General features: G+C 44.3%; 1 protein-coding gene across 2 annotated transcripts in view; it reads left to right on the plus strand.

Moving 5' to 3' along the window:
* Window positions 1–13,242, plus strand: part of PTPN11 (protein tyrosine phosphatase non-receptor type 11) — a 77,311-nt gene extending 64,069 nt beyond the window's left edge. For both annotated transcript variants that reach the window (XM_039240123.1, XM_039240198.1), the window contains exons 14-16: window positions 6,363–6,475; window positions 8,238–8,339; window positions 9,210–13,242. In XM_039240123.1, the coding sequence (XP_039096054.1) occupies window positions 6,363–6,475; window positions 8,238–8,307 (183 nt within the window). In that variant the 3' untranslated portion in view covers window positions 8,308–8,339; window positions 9,210–13,242. The remainder of the gene's footprint in view (window positions 1–6,362; window positions 6,476–8,237; window positions 8,340–9,209) is intronic.
* The last annotated feature ends 1,797 nt before the right edge of the window (window positions 13,243–15,039 follow it).

The raw sequence follows: 15,039 nt of genomic DNA on the forward strand, positions 1-15,039 counted from the left end.
TTTTTTTTTATTTCTAGGAGAGAGAGAGAGACAGCATGAGCAGGGGAGGGTCAGAGAGAGAGGGAGTCACAGACTGAAACAGGCTCCAGGCTCTGAGCTGGCAGTCAGCACAGAGCCCGACGCGGGGCTCGAACCCACGAACCGCAAGATCATGACCCAAGCGAAAGTCGGACGCTTAACCGACTAAGTCACCCAGGCGCCCCGGAGTGATGTCACATCCTTAATGCGTCACATCAGGAGCTCCCTCTGTTGATGGGTTTCACTGCTGGCAGTACTGTCTTTGGTCACTTGATTAGGGTGTTGCCCATCAGATTTCTCCACTGTAAAGTGACGGTTTTCCCCTTTTTAATTAATATTTTATAGGTAGATATTTGAGACCACATAAGTATCCTATTTTTCAGAATATGTTTTGCCTACTAATTTTATATGTATTCACTATTCTTGCCTGGAAAAATTACTACTGAGATGTCTGCCCAGTGGTGATTTCCTATTTCCGTATAATTCCCTTTTTTAAAAAAATTTTATCATTATTATTTTTTAATGTTTTATTTATTTCTGAGAGAGAGAAAGAGACAATGTGAACAGGGGAGGGTCAGAGAGAGAGGGAGTCACAGACTGAAACAGGCTCCAGGCTCTGAGCTGGCTGTCAGCACAGAGCCCGATGCGGGGCTCAAACCCACAAACTATGAAATCATGACCTGAGCCGGACGCTTAACCTACTGAGCCACCCAGGCGCCTCCATATAATTCCCTTTTCATTTATTAGTTGGGAGTTTACTTTAAGGAAGACCTTTCTCATTCATTCATTCATTCATTCATTCATTCATTTATATCTGAACGAGTGATGATCCATTACTAGTATTTATTTTATTGCTTAAATTGTCCCAAATTTGGCCAGTGGGAAACTGTTCAAATTAGTTCCTCTGTCCTTTTGATGGTTCCCATTTTTGAGTACTTCCTTACACATTTGTTTTAGCTAAGTTTGTATTTAAATTCCAGTGTAACATACAGTGTACTATTAAGTTTAGGTGTAGAATTTAGGGATTGAACACTACGTACAACAGGCCGTGCTCATCACAGCAGGTGCCCTTGACCCCCATCAGCTATTTCACCCATCCCCCCACTCCTTCTGTGGTAACGAGCAGTGTGCGCTCTAGCTGTGTCTGTTTGCCCGCCTCCCCCCATAGTCCGCTCCCCCACCCCATGCCATGTTCCTTTGTTTTGTTTTTTATTTCCTTACACTTTTGGACACCAGCATATGAAGGCTCATCGTGTACTTTCCCAGGAGCCCTGTAGAGCGGTGTTTTGAAGCCCAGAACTGGCTATGCTGGTTTGTGCTGGTGTAGCATTATTTGCATTGCTAATTCGCTAATGACTTACTGCTCTAGTTGAGTTCTTGCTATATAACCTTAGAGATATATATATCCATATACAAATATGGAACTCCCCTGCCCCCTCCAGCAGTTTTTTTTTAAATAAACTTTTTATTTTGGAATAAGATCTAGACTCCTAGAAAAGTCTCAAAGATAAGATAGTGTTCCTATGTATGCATCCAGTTTTTCCTGATGTTTAACATCTTGTATAAACGCGGTACTTTTATCAGAACTAAGTCATTAACCTTGATATATTGCTGGTAACTAAGCTCTAGAATTTATTTGGATTTCACCAGTTTTCCCACGAATGTCCTTTATTTTTGTTCTAGGACCCTGTTAGGATTCCACATAGAATTTAGTGTTCCCTCTGGTCTATAGTGGTTTCTTAGTCTTTGCTTGTTTTTCATGACCGTGACACTTTTGAAGAGTACTAGCCAGATAGCTTGTAGGGTGCCCCTCAGTTTGGGTTTGTCTGATGTTTTCTCCTGTCTCGACGGGGGTGATGGATTTTGGGGCAGAGGAGTAACAAGGTCATTTGGGGGTGCCCTTCTCTTCACTCAAGGGGCACCTGATAACAACATATTCTGGGGACATTAACCTTCATCCCTTGCCTCAGGTAGTGTCTTCCAGATTTCTCTCACTGTAAATGACTCTTTTTTCCCTTTCCTTATTCCGTTCTTTGGAAGCGAGTCATTTAGTGCAGACCGTACCCAAAGGAAGGGGAATTAAGCTCCATCTTTTATTCTGGAACATAACTTATTAAGAATTCCTTTGTGAGGAAGATTTGTTTCTGTTTATTTATCAAGCAGTTATTTATTTATATGTGTATGGGCCCATGTATATTTATTGTTTACTTGGGGTTATAATCCAATACTATGCTATTTAATTTGTTGCTCAAATTGTTGCAGCTTTGGGCACTGGGAGCCTTTTCAGAGTGGCCCCTGTGTCCCTTTCACGTGTCCATGTCCCACTTGCTCACTTTCTGGCGTGCAGAATGCTCCAGCTCGTCTTCTCTGTTCCCTGTCCTAGCCTTTGAATTGGCTGTTTTTCTGTGGAACCCTGGTTCTTCTTATTAAAGACAGGTATTTAAAATTGAAGGTTTGGGAGCACCTGGGTGGCTCAGTCAGTTGGGCATCTTACTTTGGCTCATGTCATGATCTCATAGTTTGTGAGTTCGAGCCCCGCGTCGGGCTCTGTGCTGACAGCTCAGAGCCTGGAGCTTGCTTCGGATTCTATGTCTCCCTCCCTCTCTGCCCCTCCCCTGGTCATGCTCTGACTCTCTCTCTCAAAAAATAAATAAAAACATTTTTAAAAAAGAGCTTAATGGTATTGTGTACACTCAAAATTTTGTCTAAGAGCATTATCTTATCATATGTTCTTTTTCATTTCCCACAATTAAAAAAAAATGTGTTGAGTAGAAAGCAAGCTTATGCTTCAAGGTATTGATTGTATATTTAAATTTTTTATTTAGAAAAAGGTAAAGATTGGGGCGCCTGGGTGGCTCAGTCGGTTGGGCATCTGACTTCAGCTCAGGTCATGATCTCACGGTTTGTGAGTTTGAGCCCTGTGTCGGGCTCTGTGCTGACAGGTGGCTCAGAGCCTGGAGCCTGCTTTGGATTCTGTGTCTCCCTCTCTCTCTCTGACCCTCCCCTGATCACGCTGTCTCTCTCTCTCTCAGAAATAAATAAAACATTAAAAAAAAAAGATAAAGATTTTTCAACTCCAGAATAAGTTTCTTATTTATTTATTTTTTTTTAAGTTTATTTGTTTATTTTGAAAGAGAGAGCACAAGTCGGGGAGGAGCAGAGAGAGAGGAAGAGAGAGATCCCAAGCAGGCCCCTCACTGTCTGAGCCAAATTAGATCATGACCTAAACTGAAACCGGGAGTCAGACGCTCAACTGACTGAACCACCCAGGCACCCCCAGAACGAGTTTTAAAATAAGAGCTGTTCTTTGTCAAGTCTTCCACTTAATATTTCATTTTAAATTATATTTAAAAAAGAAAATTTTTAATAGTTTATTTATTTTTGAGACAGAGAGAGACAGAGCATGAGTGGGGGAGGGGCAGAGAGAGAGGGAGACACGGAATCTGAAACAGGCTCCAGGCTCTGAGCTGCCAGCACAGAACCTGACGCAGGGCTCAGACCCACGAACCACGAGATCATGACCTGAGCCGAAGTCGGATGCTTAACCGATTGAGCCACCCAGGCGCCCCTAAATTATATTTTTTAAAAGACTGTTTCTTATATAAGTCAGTATTTCAGTGCTAAAAGTCTGTGCCTGTGTTTCAAGGCCTTTAGATTTTTTTTTTTTTTTTTATTTCTAGGAGAGAGAGACAGCATGAGCAGGGGAGGGTCAGAGAGAGAGGGAGTCACAGACTGAAACAGGCTCCAGGCTCTGAGCTGGCAGTCAGCACAGAGCCCGACGCGGGGCTCGAACCCACGAACCGCGAGATCATGACCCAAGCGAAAGTCGGACGCTTAACCGACTAAGCCACCCAGGCGCCCCTAAGGCCTTTAGATTTTTTCAAAGGTTTATTTTTGAGAGAGAGAGAGAGAGAGAGCGAGAGCGAGGTGGGGAGGGGCAGAGAGAGAGGAGGACAGAGGATCTGAAGTAGGTTTTGTGTTGACCTCAGCGAGCCTAATATGGGGCTCGAACTCACCAACCATGAGATTACGATCTGAGCCTAAGTTGGACTCTCAATCTACTGAGCCACCCAGGTGCCCCAGCCTTTAGATTTTCAAAAACAGTTTTTCAAAACATTAAAATACTGTGTCGAGTAAACAAAACATTTTCTCTTTGGATTCCTGTTTTTGCAACTGCTTCCCTAGAGTCTAAGTTATGTAACGGCTGCTTGATCAGTTAATAAATTGGTTGAGCTGCTTTAACGGAGGCTAAATAATAGGGACTTAAACGAGATAGAAGCTGATTTCTCTTCTAACATAAAAATCCGAGTTGGCAGGCAATTTAGGGAGGAAGTGGGCAGCTCTGTTCATCCAAGGTCATCCAAGGGCCCAGGCACTTTGCATCTTGTCTCCCTACTGCCCTTTAGGATGTTTCCTTTTGCACACGGTTGCAGACAGCACGAGGAAGTGGACAGCAAGCAGCTGGCTACCTGCTAACATCGAGCGTTTTCTGTGAAGAGTCAGTGTGTCCTTTAGGCTGTCCCCCCTCCTTTAGATGTTGGTCCCAGGTTCACACTGGATGAGATGCTTTATAGTTTATAGGTTAGAGTTCTAACAATTCTTGTACGTCAAATAAGATTTTCTACTTTTCATTAGCTGTTGTTTTAGGGTAAGTTCTGAGTCAGGAGAGCAAGAAGAAGCTTCGCCAGTGGATTTAAACTTGTTTTATGTTCTATTCAAAAAAATTTAAATATTAGTATTATATCTATAATCAACCATTTTATTTTATCCCATTTCTTCCAAGTGTTTTTTCCCTTTATAACAGCAATCAAATGTGGCAGGTACAGCTGGCAGCCCCGCACGTCTCAGTCCTGCCTTTGGAACCCCAGGGCAGTCGCTGGGCTTGCAGTCTTCTGTATATTTTACAGCACAAATACCAGTTGTAACATTGCTTTATATGTTTAAACATTCTGTTTAGCCAGATAGGATCATACTGTTTTATTGTTCTATAATTTGTGTTTTTCCACTTCCCAGTGATTATAAGGCCTGTTTTCTCTCTCTCTCTTTCTCTCTCTCTCTCTCTCTCTCTCTCTCTCACACACACACACACACACACACACACAGTCTTTCCATTGTGCCTCTTCACTGTTGCATATTATTTCATGATCTGAGTACATCAAGTTGATTCATTCTCTTGCTGACATTATGAAGAATAACGTCACTGGACATACTTGTATAGCTCTTTTAGGCTTATATGTATAGTTTCTCAAGAAGCAAAAGTTCAAGGTTGCAGGATTTATTGATTGATTGATTGATTGAGTGTGAGCAGGGGAGAGACACAGAGAGAGGGAGATGGAGAATCCCAAGCAGTCTCTGTGAGGACGCAGAGCCCGACGTGGGGCTCGAACTCACAAAACTGTGAGATCATGACCTGAGCTGATATCAAGAGCTGGACACTTAACCGACTGAGCCACCCAGGCGCCCCTGCAGGATATATTTTATTATCACTAGATACTAACTGGTTAGTATTTGCAGTTCTGACTAATTGTGCACCAGTTTACCCTCTCACCGGCAGTGAAGGAAAGTCACTGTACATCAGTGTTTGATGTGGATATCCTTGGTGATATTTGCTGTTTTTCTTGAATATCCTAGAATAAAGGCAACATTATTTGATGATGATATCTTGGTGGGTTAGATTTTCAGAATTGGTTGTCTTTAGGTGACTTTAGGAGCGAAGAGTGACAAATCATCTAACTGGGACTCCTCCCAAGTATAGTTCACTTTGCATCTGAGATCAGATTATATTTTACTGGTTTTCTTTGCCAATTTATTTATTTTTTTCAAAGTATCATTGGAACCCAAAATAACGTTTTAAAGGTGCCAGGGTCTTTCCTGGGGTGGGGGTGGGAGGCGGGGAAGGTATGATAAGGCGTGTTACTGTTTCTGTTCAGAGTGCTGCCATCGTTGTTACCTGTGTGCCATTTTTACTTGCAGTGGGTTTATTTCTGGAACCTTTTCCCAACTGTTTATCTGAGAATCATTAAATGTGTTGCAAGTGAACTATGAAATGATTAGATGTTAATGTGGCAAAGAAAGTGTGAATTCTCTCTTAAGCTCAGAAATAGATACGTTCAGTTTAATACAGTGAGTTGTTAATGCATGACTCTGTGCTTTTGAATTGGAAGGTCCAAAAGTACTTTTCACTTGTGTGCTGCGTTTTCAGCAAGGAGGTGAATTCCCTAACATTTGATCAACATACAGGGTCCAGCCTGTCTGCCCGTCTCTCTCTGGTGAAATGCCACCTTTGTTTCTTTATTCTTTTCAAAGAAGTCCAGTTCCTCATTTATGCAATCTTTACCTTTCAGAAAAGCAAGAGGAAAGGGCACGAATATACAAATATTAAGTATTCTCTGACGGACCAGACAAGCGGAGATCAGAGTCCCCTCCCGCCTTGTACTCCAACACCATCCTGTGCAGAGTAAGTAGGAGCAAAGGAAATCCTTTCTGTCTGAACACAGTCCCGTAGAAAAGCTTCAACATCAACAGGTCTGTGCAGCGTACGCCTCATTGGTGCCCATGATTGTGGCCCAGCCGATTGGCGAGTGTATCAGCTTTCTAAATAAACAGAATTTTAATTTACCTAAACAGTAAGACGATTGGTGTACTGGTTACGAGTATTTGAAGTCACAAGTATGTCAGGTAATGGTTCTCTAAGAAAAATTTGAGTTTTTCTTTTGATGGGGTGGGGACGACATCCATTAGTGATAGACAGCGAAGGTAGGTATCGCCCCTTCTGATGTGTTGAGACCCTTTGCCAAGTAAATAAAGTGACTGTTAATGTTTCAGTACCGACACATTCTGCTAATTTTCCACAGTCAGCAGACAACAGAAATCTACTTTGGGCTTTTAAACCAGGAGTCTGCAAACTGCCACCCCCAGACCAAATTCTGGCTGTTTTTGCACAACTCACGAATGGTTTTTAAAAGATTATATTAAAAAACAACAACAACAAAAAAGCATCACAAAGAATATCGTATATGCCTGAGACTGAGTCTGGCCTGCAGAAACTAAATTATTTACCCTCTGCTCCTTTACAGAAAAACTTTGCCCACTCCTATTAGTGTGTAAGCTAAAAACATGTGTTAGGAAAATGTTTGTTAAATCATTATGTGAACAGCAGCTGTAAGTTATTGTTTTTCTATATATTCTGAAGTCAGTCTCTGGTATAACATTTACTTTTTATTTCCCCCCCAAGAGTCTTCTCTCTATTTGCTTCTGATGTGGATTTTTAAACCCCTGCTGACTTTAATGCTCTGTATAAACGTTTTAGATAGCAAATATGAGGCTTGTATTTACCTTGGGTTTGTAGTTAACATTGAAATGAAATTATACAGCGAAAGCATTCTCTCCACCAAGTTGCCTCTTCCTTCTGCCTGCTTTTTCCTTCCCCAGTGGACTGATGGGGAAGGTTGATGTTTTAAATTGCTACCTGCAGTCCTGTGCAGCGGCGTCAGCTTGCCAGGGCTCTGAGTCCTCGCCAGACAGAATGCGTTAACTCTGCCAATCCCTTTACCAGTGGCCTGCCTGTGCAACAGGCCCTCTGCATCTCCGCTCGCATCATATTGTGTGTAGGGCGCAAACCCAGGATGCCCCAGACCCTGGGCCCCTTCTGCTTGTTTCATCTTGTCCCACCCAGGCTGGCTGGGTCACCCGTTCCCCCCCGGACTGCTCTCATCTCCATTCCCTGCTCAGCAGAATGGAGTCTGGCCTCCGATGTACTGGCCCTTCATCCTAAACCACCACTGAGCCTCACCCTTAATGCTCCCTCCTTGTAGCTGCAGTCGGGGCCGGATGGAAGGATAGTCCCCACCACACTGCTCTTGCCCAAGCTCTCCCTCTGCTTGAAATTAATATCTGTCCTTTGTATGTGCACAAGTCTCCCCGCTTCAAGGTCTTACTCAAAGGCCTAATCGTACAGGCCTCCCTTGCTCTGCCCGTGAGGAAGATGCCTTGTTTTCCTCCAACCCCAGAGAGCACAGGGACTCAAGGTCCTTATTTCATGTTTAGCTTGATAGTGCTGCATGTTGATGTCTTACAGCCTGTCCTGGGGGGGTTAGCTCCTGGGGGCTGTGTCTGCACCGTAGCTGGTCCCCAAAGAACGTGGTGTGTGCTTTGTGAGTGCCACGTAAGCTTGCAGAGTGTGGTCTGCGTTTTTATTGATGCTTTTTTTTTCTTTTCAGAATGAGAGAAGATAATGCTAGAGTTTATGAAAACGTGGGTCTGATGCAGCAGCAGAAGAGTTTCAGATGAGACGACTCACCAAGACTTCAGCACAGAAATCGGTATTTAAATTTTTTTTAATGTTTACTCATTTTTGAGAGAGGGAGAGAGAGACAGCCAGACACGAGTTGGGGAGGGGCAGAGGGAGAGGGAGACACAGAATCTGAAGCAGGCTCTAGGCTCCAGGATGTCAGTACAGACTCCGACGCGGGGCTCCAACCCATGAACCGTGAGATCATGACCTGAGCCGAAGGCTGTCGCTTGACTGACTGAGCCCCCCAGGCGCCCCAGAAATAGGTATTTAAATGGAAGTGCTCCTTAGTTGTTTCTATCACTTGTGACGTTTTTTAAGCAGGCAGCTAAATTGTAAGTGTCCTAGCAAAGTGTACCATAATTGAGTTTTGCAAACCAGCCTCTTTTTTCTCTTCTGAAACTTTTTTCTCAGCTGGATTTATTTTAGAGTTCATTAAGGCTTGGAACCAAATGCAGGGTTAGGTCTGCAAGGTGCACAGCTGGCACTTACTGTGCAGAGATGTCACTGTTAGTGATCAGGTGTCCCCATTGCTTGCATTTGTGTTAGAGTTGTTTACCTGAGCTGTGCCCGGGGCGATCTGCGGGGACCCGGGATGGTTGGAGTCAGGGTGCCCAGGTTCTCATCCCCCTTGGCCCCTGACTGGCTGTGTGACACAGGATGCTGGCCTCCCGGGGCCCCCGCCCCGCTCCCCTCCACATCCCTGTCGGTCACCTTTGTAGACGACGACCCAGGTGTGTGATGTGTGTTGGAAACTCACAGGTTCAATATTGTATGTTGAAATTCCCATTTTAATGGTTAGTGCATTTAAAAGCATTAAATCTACTTTAAAATCGCATAATGCCTTGAGAAACTTTTATATGGCATGCTTCTTAAAAATTCTCACTTCTTTCTTCCCCAGATGTGGACTCTCACCCTCTCCCTAAAAAGATCAAGAACAGATATAAGAAAGTTTGTACAAAGAACGAATTTGAAGTTGGAAGGCTTGTGTCACGGTTGACTACCTTTGGAGAAACAAAATTGAAAACCCTTTAAAGACCACTGTATTCTAACTCCACAGTACCTGATTACCAATTGCTCATTTCCTCACATACGAAGAAATCATCTCTACAATGTGGACAGTGTTCTATTTTATAGAATTTTATTTTAAATCGAGGAAGCAGTTAAATTGTGCTCTATATTTGCCAGATGATGGTGATTCAAATTCTACTTATTGGCATTTCTTTCCCCTTCCTATAATCTTAAGAATTCAATTGTTCTTCTCTCTGTGGGGGATGACAAGCACTTGTAAGAGGAAAATCCTTTTGGGAAAGGTAATGGCATACCGTGGGAGCGAGAACAGGTTCTGGACCACTGCTTACCCAGCAGTGGGGAATTCATTTGATGGCCTCTTTTTTTGGCTAAATGATAATTAAGCCAGTGCCCCAGACTGTCGGAAGTCGACAATCTGCCCACTTTTGCATTGCCATTAAAAAAGATCATGGGGAAAAAAGAATCATGGAGACTTAAGATAAAAGGTGTGTTTTCTTCGTCGCAGATGACCAATTACCATTCAGCCTGTTGACTGAGAAGGATGTGGTGGGAAATGTTTGTCATATTTTCTTTTCATTTGAGTGATTGTCTTGTATTCAGGAAAAAAACAGAAACAAAAACCCGCATCTGTGGACAACCCAGCAGCGTCGTGCTTACAGATTGTCGGCGATCTGCCATCCCGAAACGTAACGGCTTAACACAATTCCTTTTTCTTTTCTCTTCTTTCCTTCCTCTTCACTGTTCTTCGGTCTGGGCCGGGCTCAGTCCAGCTGTTGCTGTGCTCTCACTGGTGTTGCCCATGCGGTGGGCAGGTTGGCCACTGGGTGGCCAGGCCCTCCGTGCAGGCCCTCAGGCCCCCTTCCCTGTGGCCGCTTCAGGTGGCCTCGCCAGCCGGGTTGTTGGGCCGCTGCCGGGGCAGCTCAGAGCCCCCAGGGGTATAAAGCAGTAGATGCCAGACTTTCTGAAGACTTAAACCCAGAACGTCTGCTGCCTTCTGTTGATTCAGGCAAGTCATGAGCCCAGCCCAGATTCCGCAAGAGGGGACCGGCACGGGGGCATGAAGTCGAGGCGGGATTCTCGGGGGGCCCCACAGGGTAACCAACTGTCACAATCAGTGTCACGGGAAGACAGCAATAGTTAGCAAAATAGAGGCTGCTGGTGACGCTGGGAAATCGAAGCTGCTTATAGCAGCTCATGTAAGCGGGAGTCCAAGTGAAAGACGGGGGCCTTCTAGGACTTCCTGAACTTTCTGCTGGCTTGGAGCGTCACCTGGGAGACCCCTCTCGTAAGGATGGATGTGTTTAGGGGGCAGAACCACCTTGTCACCATGGCACCCGCAGGGGGAGGCGACCGGGGTGCTTTCTCCACCCCAGTGGTCTCAGCCAGACCGTAGCCAAGCGGGGGGCCTCCTCGCGAGGCTGCCGATCCAATCGAATTAGCAGTCACCCATTTTCGTTGTAGCCAAGCAGTGAGATTTGCTACCGTTCTACCCGAAGTGCCTTCTCCAGAGACACCCTCTTTGCCCCGTGCTGAATCATCATTCAGTGAGTGCGTTTCAATTAAAGTGTCATTGGTTGACTTCGTAAAGATGATAAACCGCTGTGGCAGCTTTGCCCTTAGGTCACGGTCTCGTTAACTCAGATTCTTCCTTCCTGCTTTGGCTCGAAAGGAAGGACTAGGTGTGGCCCTGCTAGTGCTTCCTTCCTGAGGTCTTTACCTCCCATGAAGCCCTGAGGAAGCTTGGGGGAGAGCCTCCGCTGCCATTTTCGCAGACAGCATGCACATTGACTCCACCCCTTCTTGCCCCCCATCCCTTGAACCTAGAATTGCTTTAGAACACAGGTGTGGCCCAGAGGGGATTACCTCCTCAGAGGAATGTAAATGACTCCTGTCAAGCCTGTAAAGAAAGATTCCAGTTCAGTGTTTGCAGCAAGGATCTTGAATCCTGTCCTTTCTGCTGCACCGCCACATTGAATCGTTCTTGTTTGCCTGGATTTGGTGGTATAGTTTAGACTCTGGACTTTGGGGGCAAAGTCTTTCACCAGCATACAAGGGTTCGATTGTACAAATATACCTGCTGCATTCACGTCTCTGCCTGTAGCTCAAGATTAAGTTGTTTTGTACTTGGGACAGAAACGCCTGATCGCAGCTGGCTTTTTTCGTTACCGGACATAGATTTCATTTAGCTTTCCCTCCACGACGTCTGCAAACCATCCCGTTATGTAAACTTCTGCCAAGACAAGATTGTGATAGTCCCTAGGTTGCTAAGGTCTGTTATGTGTTTGGTGAGAGGTGATGGTAGGTTCTCAGATGAGATCACTCTCCACAAGATGGAATCAGGAAGGGAGAGCTGTGAAGATGTGGGGCGCTTGAGGTGCACGTGTTAAAAAGTAGTGGAAATGAGAGTTCCAAAGAGGTGGTTTGTGGGAAGTCGAAGGGCCCAGGGCTGGAGCAGTCCACGCTTGGTGTCGCATCGGGTCACCCGGAAGGTAGGTGTGATAGATACATGCGTGCAGTCTGCTTCTGGTTACCGGTAGACATTAAATTTGCACAGTATCCCATGGCTGGTTGAGGAGTTTAAAGTTATAAGCATAGGATAGGGTGTTATATTTGGGGTGAAGAAATTTATCTGACCCTTGGCATTAGGGTTTTTTCTAAAAAGCCAAATTTCGGAGTCTTAATAGCTTTTTTTTAAACAAATAAAAAGACAGCTCATATCCAGTATGTGTCCCTCCTGAAAATTACGGTCCTCTCTCCCACTGAAATCAGTGACTTTTCAGACGCGGCTAAACGGGGGCGAGAAAAGACATACGACTTCTTGGGGTTTGTTTCGACTTCTTGGGGTTTGTTTGTGCTTCACGGAGCCCAGTGGCTTTGCAACAGCCAAGAGGATTATCGAGATTATTTTTAGGGGTTATTTTACTGGGGATCTGGAGAACTGATATAACATTCTGGGTTATTCCTAGTTCAGGGGAAGGTGAACAGGTATGCAGTTGTGTTTCGTTGTAGCTTATTAATCCATAAGGCCAACTTAGACTATAGATGTCAGTGCACACCCAGAACAGTTTCCGTTTTCTGTGTGTGGTTGGGGGAATCACGTTTTATATAGCAAGCACAGGGCCTCCCTGATTTCAAGATGCCTTTATCAGGATCTGTATTAGCCCTTAATTTTGTTGAAATCTTTCTCCCTCCTCCTCTTGAAAAATAAGTTCCAAAATCTAGTTTATTGTATCTTCCATCATTAAAAAGTTTGCTCTTTTCTTTTCCACTATGGGCGGTTCACACAAGGCAAAGATATTAAACAGTTGGTTTTAGTGTGTTGTATAACTTTACTGTATATCAAACTAATTTCTACAAGTTTTCATCCTAAACCTCAAATCATGTAATTAATAATTTGCCTGTTTATTTATGACATAATTGTGATTCTTTTATTAATAAAAGCTAATGGAAAAGGATCCTTTTTTAAGCTGATGACTAGATCTACATTTAATTTTCCTGCAGCATATGAAGTATTGTACCAGAGTATTAAAAGATATGTAATATTTTATTGATAAATCTATCCTTTAAAAGGAATACATTTTAGGATGTCATCATTTTGATGTGAATCATGTAAATGTGGATAATATGCACTGTTTATTATACATTTAGTGTTTCAAGAGATTCACTTAATTGCCTTTTTTGCCCACGTATTATGTAGTCTGTTTGCAATTGTTTAAAACAAATGACGTGAAAAGAATAGTTTATGTAGAGAAACATCAGTGGACGTTAATGGTCTCCCACCTATATTTATGGGTGTTAGTTCAACTGCGTTGCTAGTTGCAAAGCCGTATTATCAGAGGAAACGTGTATTTGTAAACTGTATGGGAACTAAAAATTAGGAATAAAACCATTTTCTTATATTATGGTATTTGTCATTCACTGCATTGGAAATGCCCAGGAAAAACTGGGATTATAGGCCACCCAGCTTCTAACACTGGCTCTATGCTGACATTTGTCAGCTCTTATCTAGAGGGCAACTCGGGAAACAGTGCATGAATCTGTTCCCCAAACATTTATTGAGTGCCCACTCTGACAGCTCCGGGAGAAGGGGAATTCTATTTGCAAGGACTTACAAGTAGCAAATAGAAAGTATGTCTGTAAAATACACAGGAAGTGATTAGGAAACACACACAGGGGATGTAAATGGTACTGGGGGGAGATAGGGAGTACAGATGGCAGTGGAGGCTCAGGGAGTAAATGCTCTGTGCCACAGGACACCAGCTCTTCCCTTTATTTTTTATAATCAAGTTTATTTATTTATCTCTACACCCAATGTGGGTCTCGAACTCAGGACACTGAGATCAAGAGCCGCACGCTCTACAGACTGAGCCAGCCAGGCGCCCCTAGCTCTCTCCCCTTTAGATTTAGGCCATATACAAACAAGGCCATTTGCTGTTTCTGACAGCAAGCGCTGCACTAACATTGGCAGAAGGAAATCATTTTATAGAGAACAAAACAGGCAGTTCTCAGTTCTCTACTAGGTAAATCTAGGGAGAGAGCCGCACTGCTTGTTTATGCCGTGAAATACTATTGTCCTCTCGGGTCTCAACCAAGTTCCTTAATGCAGAGCTGTCAGATTCAGCAGGCTTCCTTGGTTGGCCCGGACCTCTGGCTGTTCATAAAAATAGGGGCCACCTCTGCGATGCCAGACACTGCCCCGTGCTAGACATGGGCTCCGCAGTAACTGCAACAGACCGGGTAGCCACCCACCCCCGGGGGTGACGTTCTCACAGGGACTAGGCCTTATACGAGTCCGAAGGCGGTAATTCTACTGGGATGTGAGCAGGCTGCCGAGACAAGGCGGGAAAGCCAGGTTCGATGCGACAGCCGCTTCCAAAGGGTGAGCATTATGAAGAGCGGCCCCAGGTGTCTATCCCTCAGGAAGGTAACTTTCCAGAGACCTCTGTGCTACTGTGGGGTTTGCCCTCTGGGCTTTCAGAGCAGGTGCTGCGAGCGCTGTCGGCCTAGAGAGGCCTCACTCCCCATCATCCTTCCCGAGATCCTGGCTTGTACGTTAATTAGAGTTAATTAGAAGCCGGTGGCAGTGTCTTGTCTTCCACATGTCATCAAAGAACCTTCTAGTTCTAGAATCCCTACTCACAAGAAAAATCCCCACGAACATGTGTGGATTAAAGACAGAGCAGGAATTCCCTAACAAATCGGTTGTGGGGACAGAAAACTAAGGGTGTATTAGACTGTCATCTCGTCAGTGAAAAGCTTCTGAACAAAGTACCTACTTATCATTGGATCACATTACATGTTTGCTTGGCATCCAGCCACGCGTTCAGCTACATGAGAAGCAGTAAAAAGGGATGGTCATGACCTTGAGTGAATAGTTTTATGGCAGGTGGTGTTTTTCCCCCTTAGGAACTAGTTAAGCTTCCAAATACTGAATCTGTCAAATGATAAGGAGCCAGAAGTAGAGATTTGCTGTTTTATCAAGAGCAGCAGTTACCAATGGGCTGATATGTATGTCGTTTGAGGTCAGATGATCTAAATCCCAAAGTGACATCATGATATGAAATATTGCTACTAAAATAAGGCTTGCAAGAAAGTGACACTGCCCTGTAAAACCTGTTGGGAGCTTACGGACAAAGGACTGCGTGCTCTACTCGGACTTGAAGTCAGGGAGCTGATAAGACCATAGTTATACTGGACTG

This window comes from Hyaena hyaena, unplaced genomic scaffold (assembly GCF_003009895.1).
Source record: "Hyaena hyaena isolate Hyena2069 unplaced genomic scaffold, ASM300989v1 scaffold_0, whole genome shotgun sequence".
In the NCBI taxonomy this organism is placed as follows: Eukaryota; Metazoa; Chordata; class Mammalia; order Carnivora; family Hyaenidae; genus Hyaena; species Hyaena hyaena.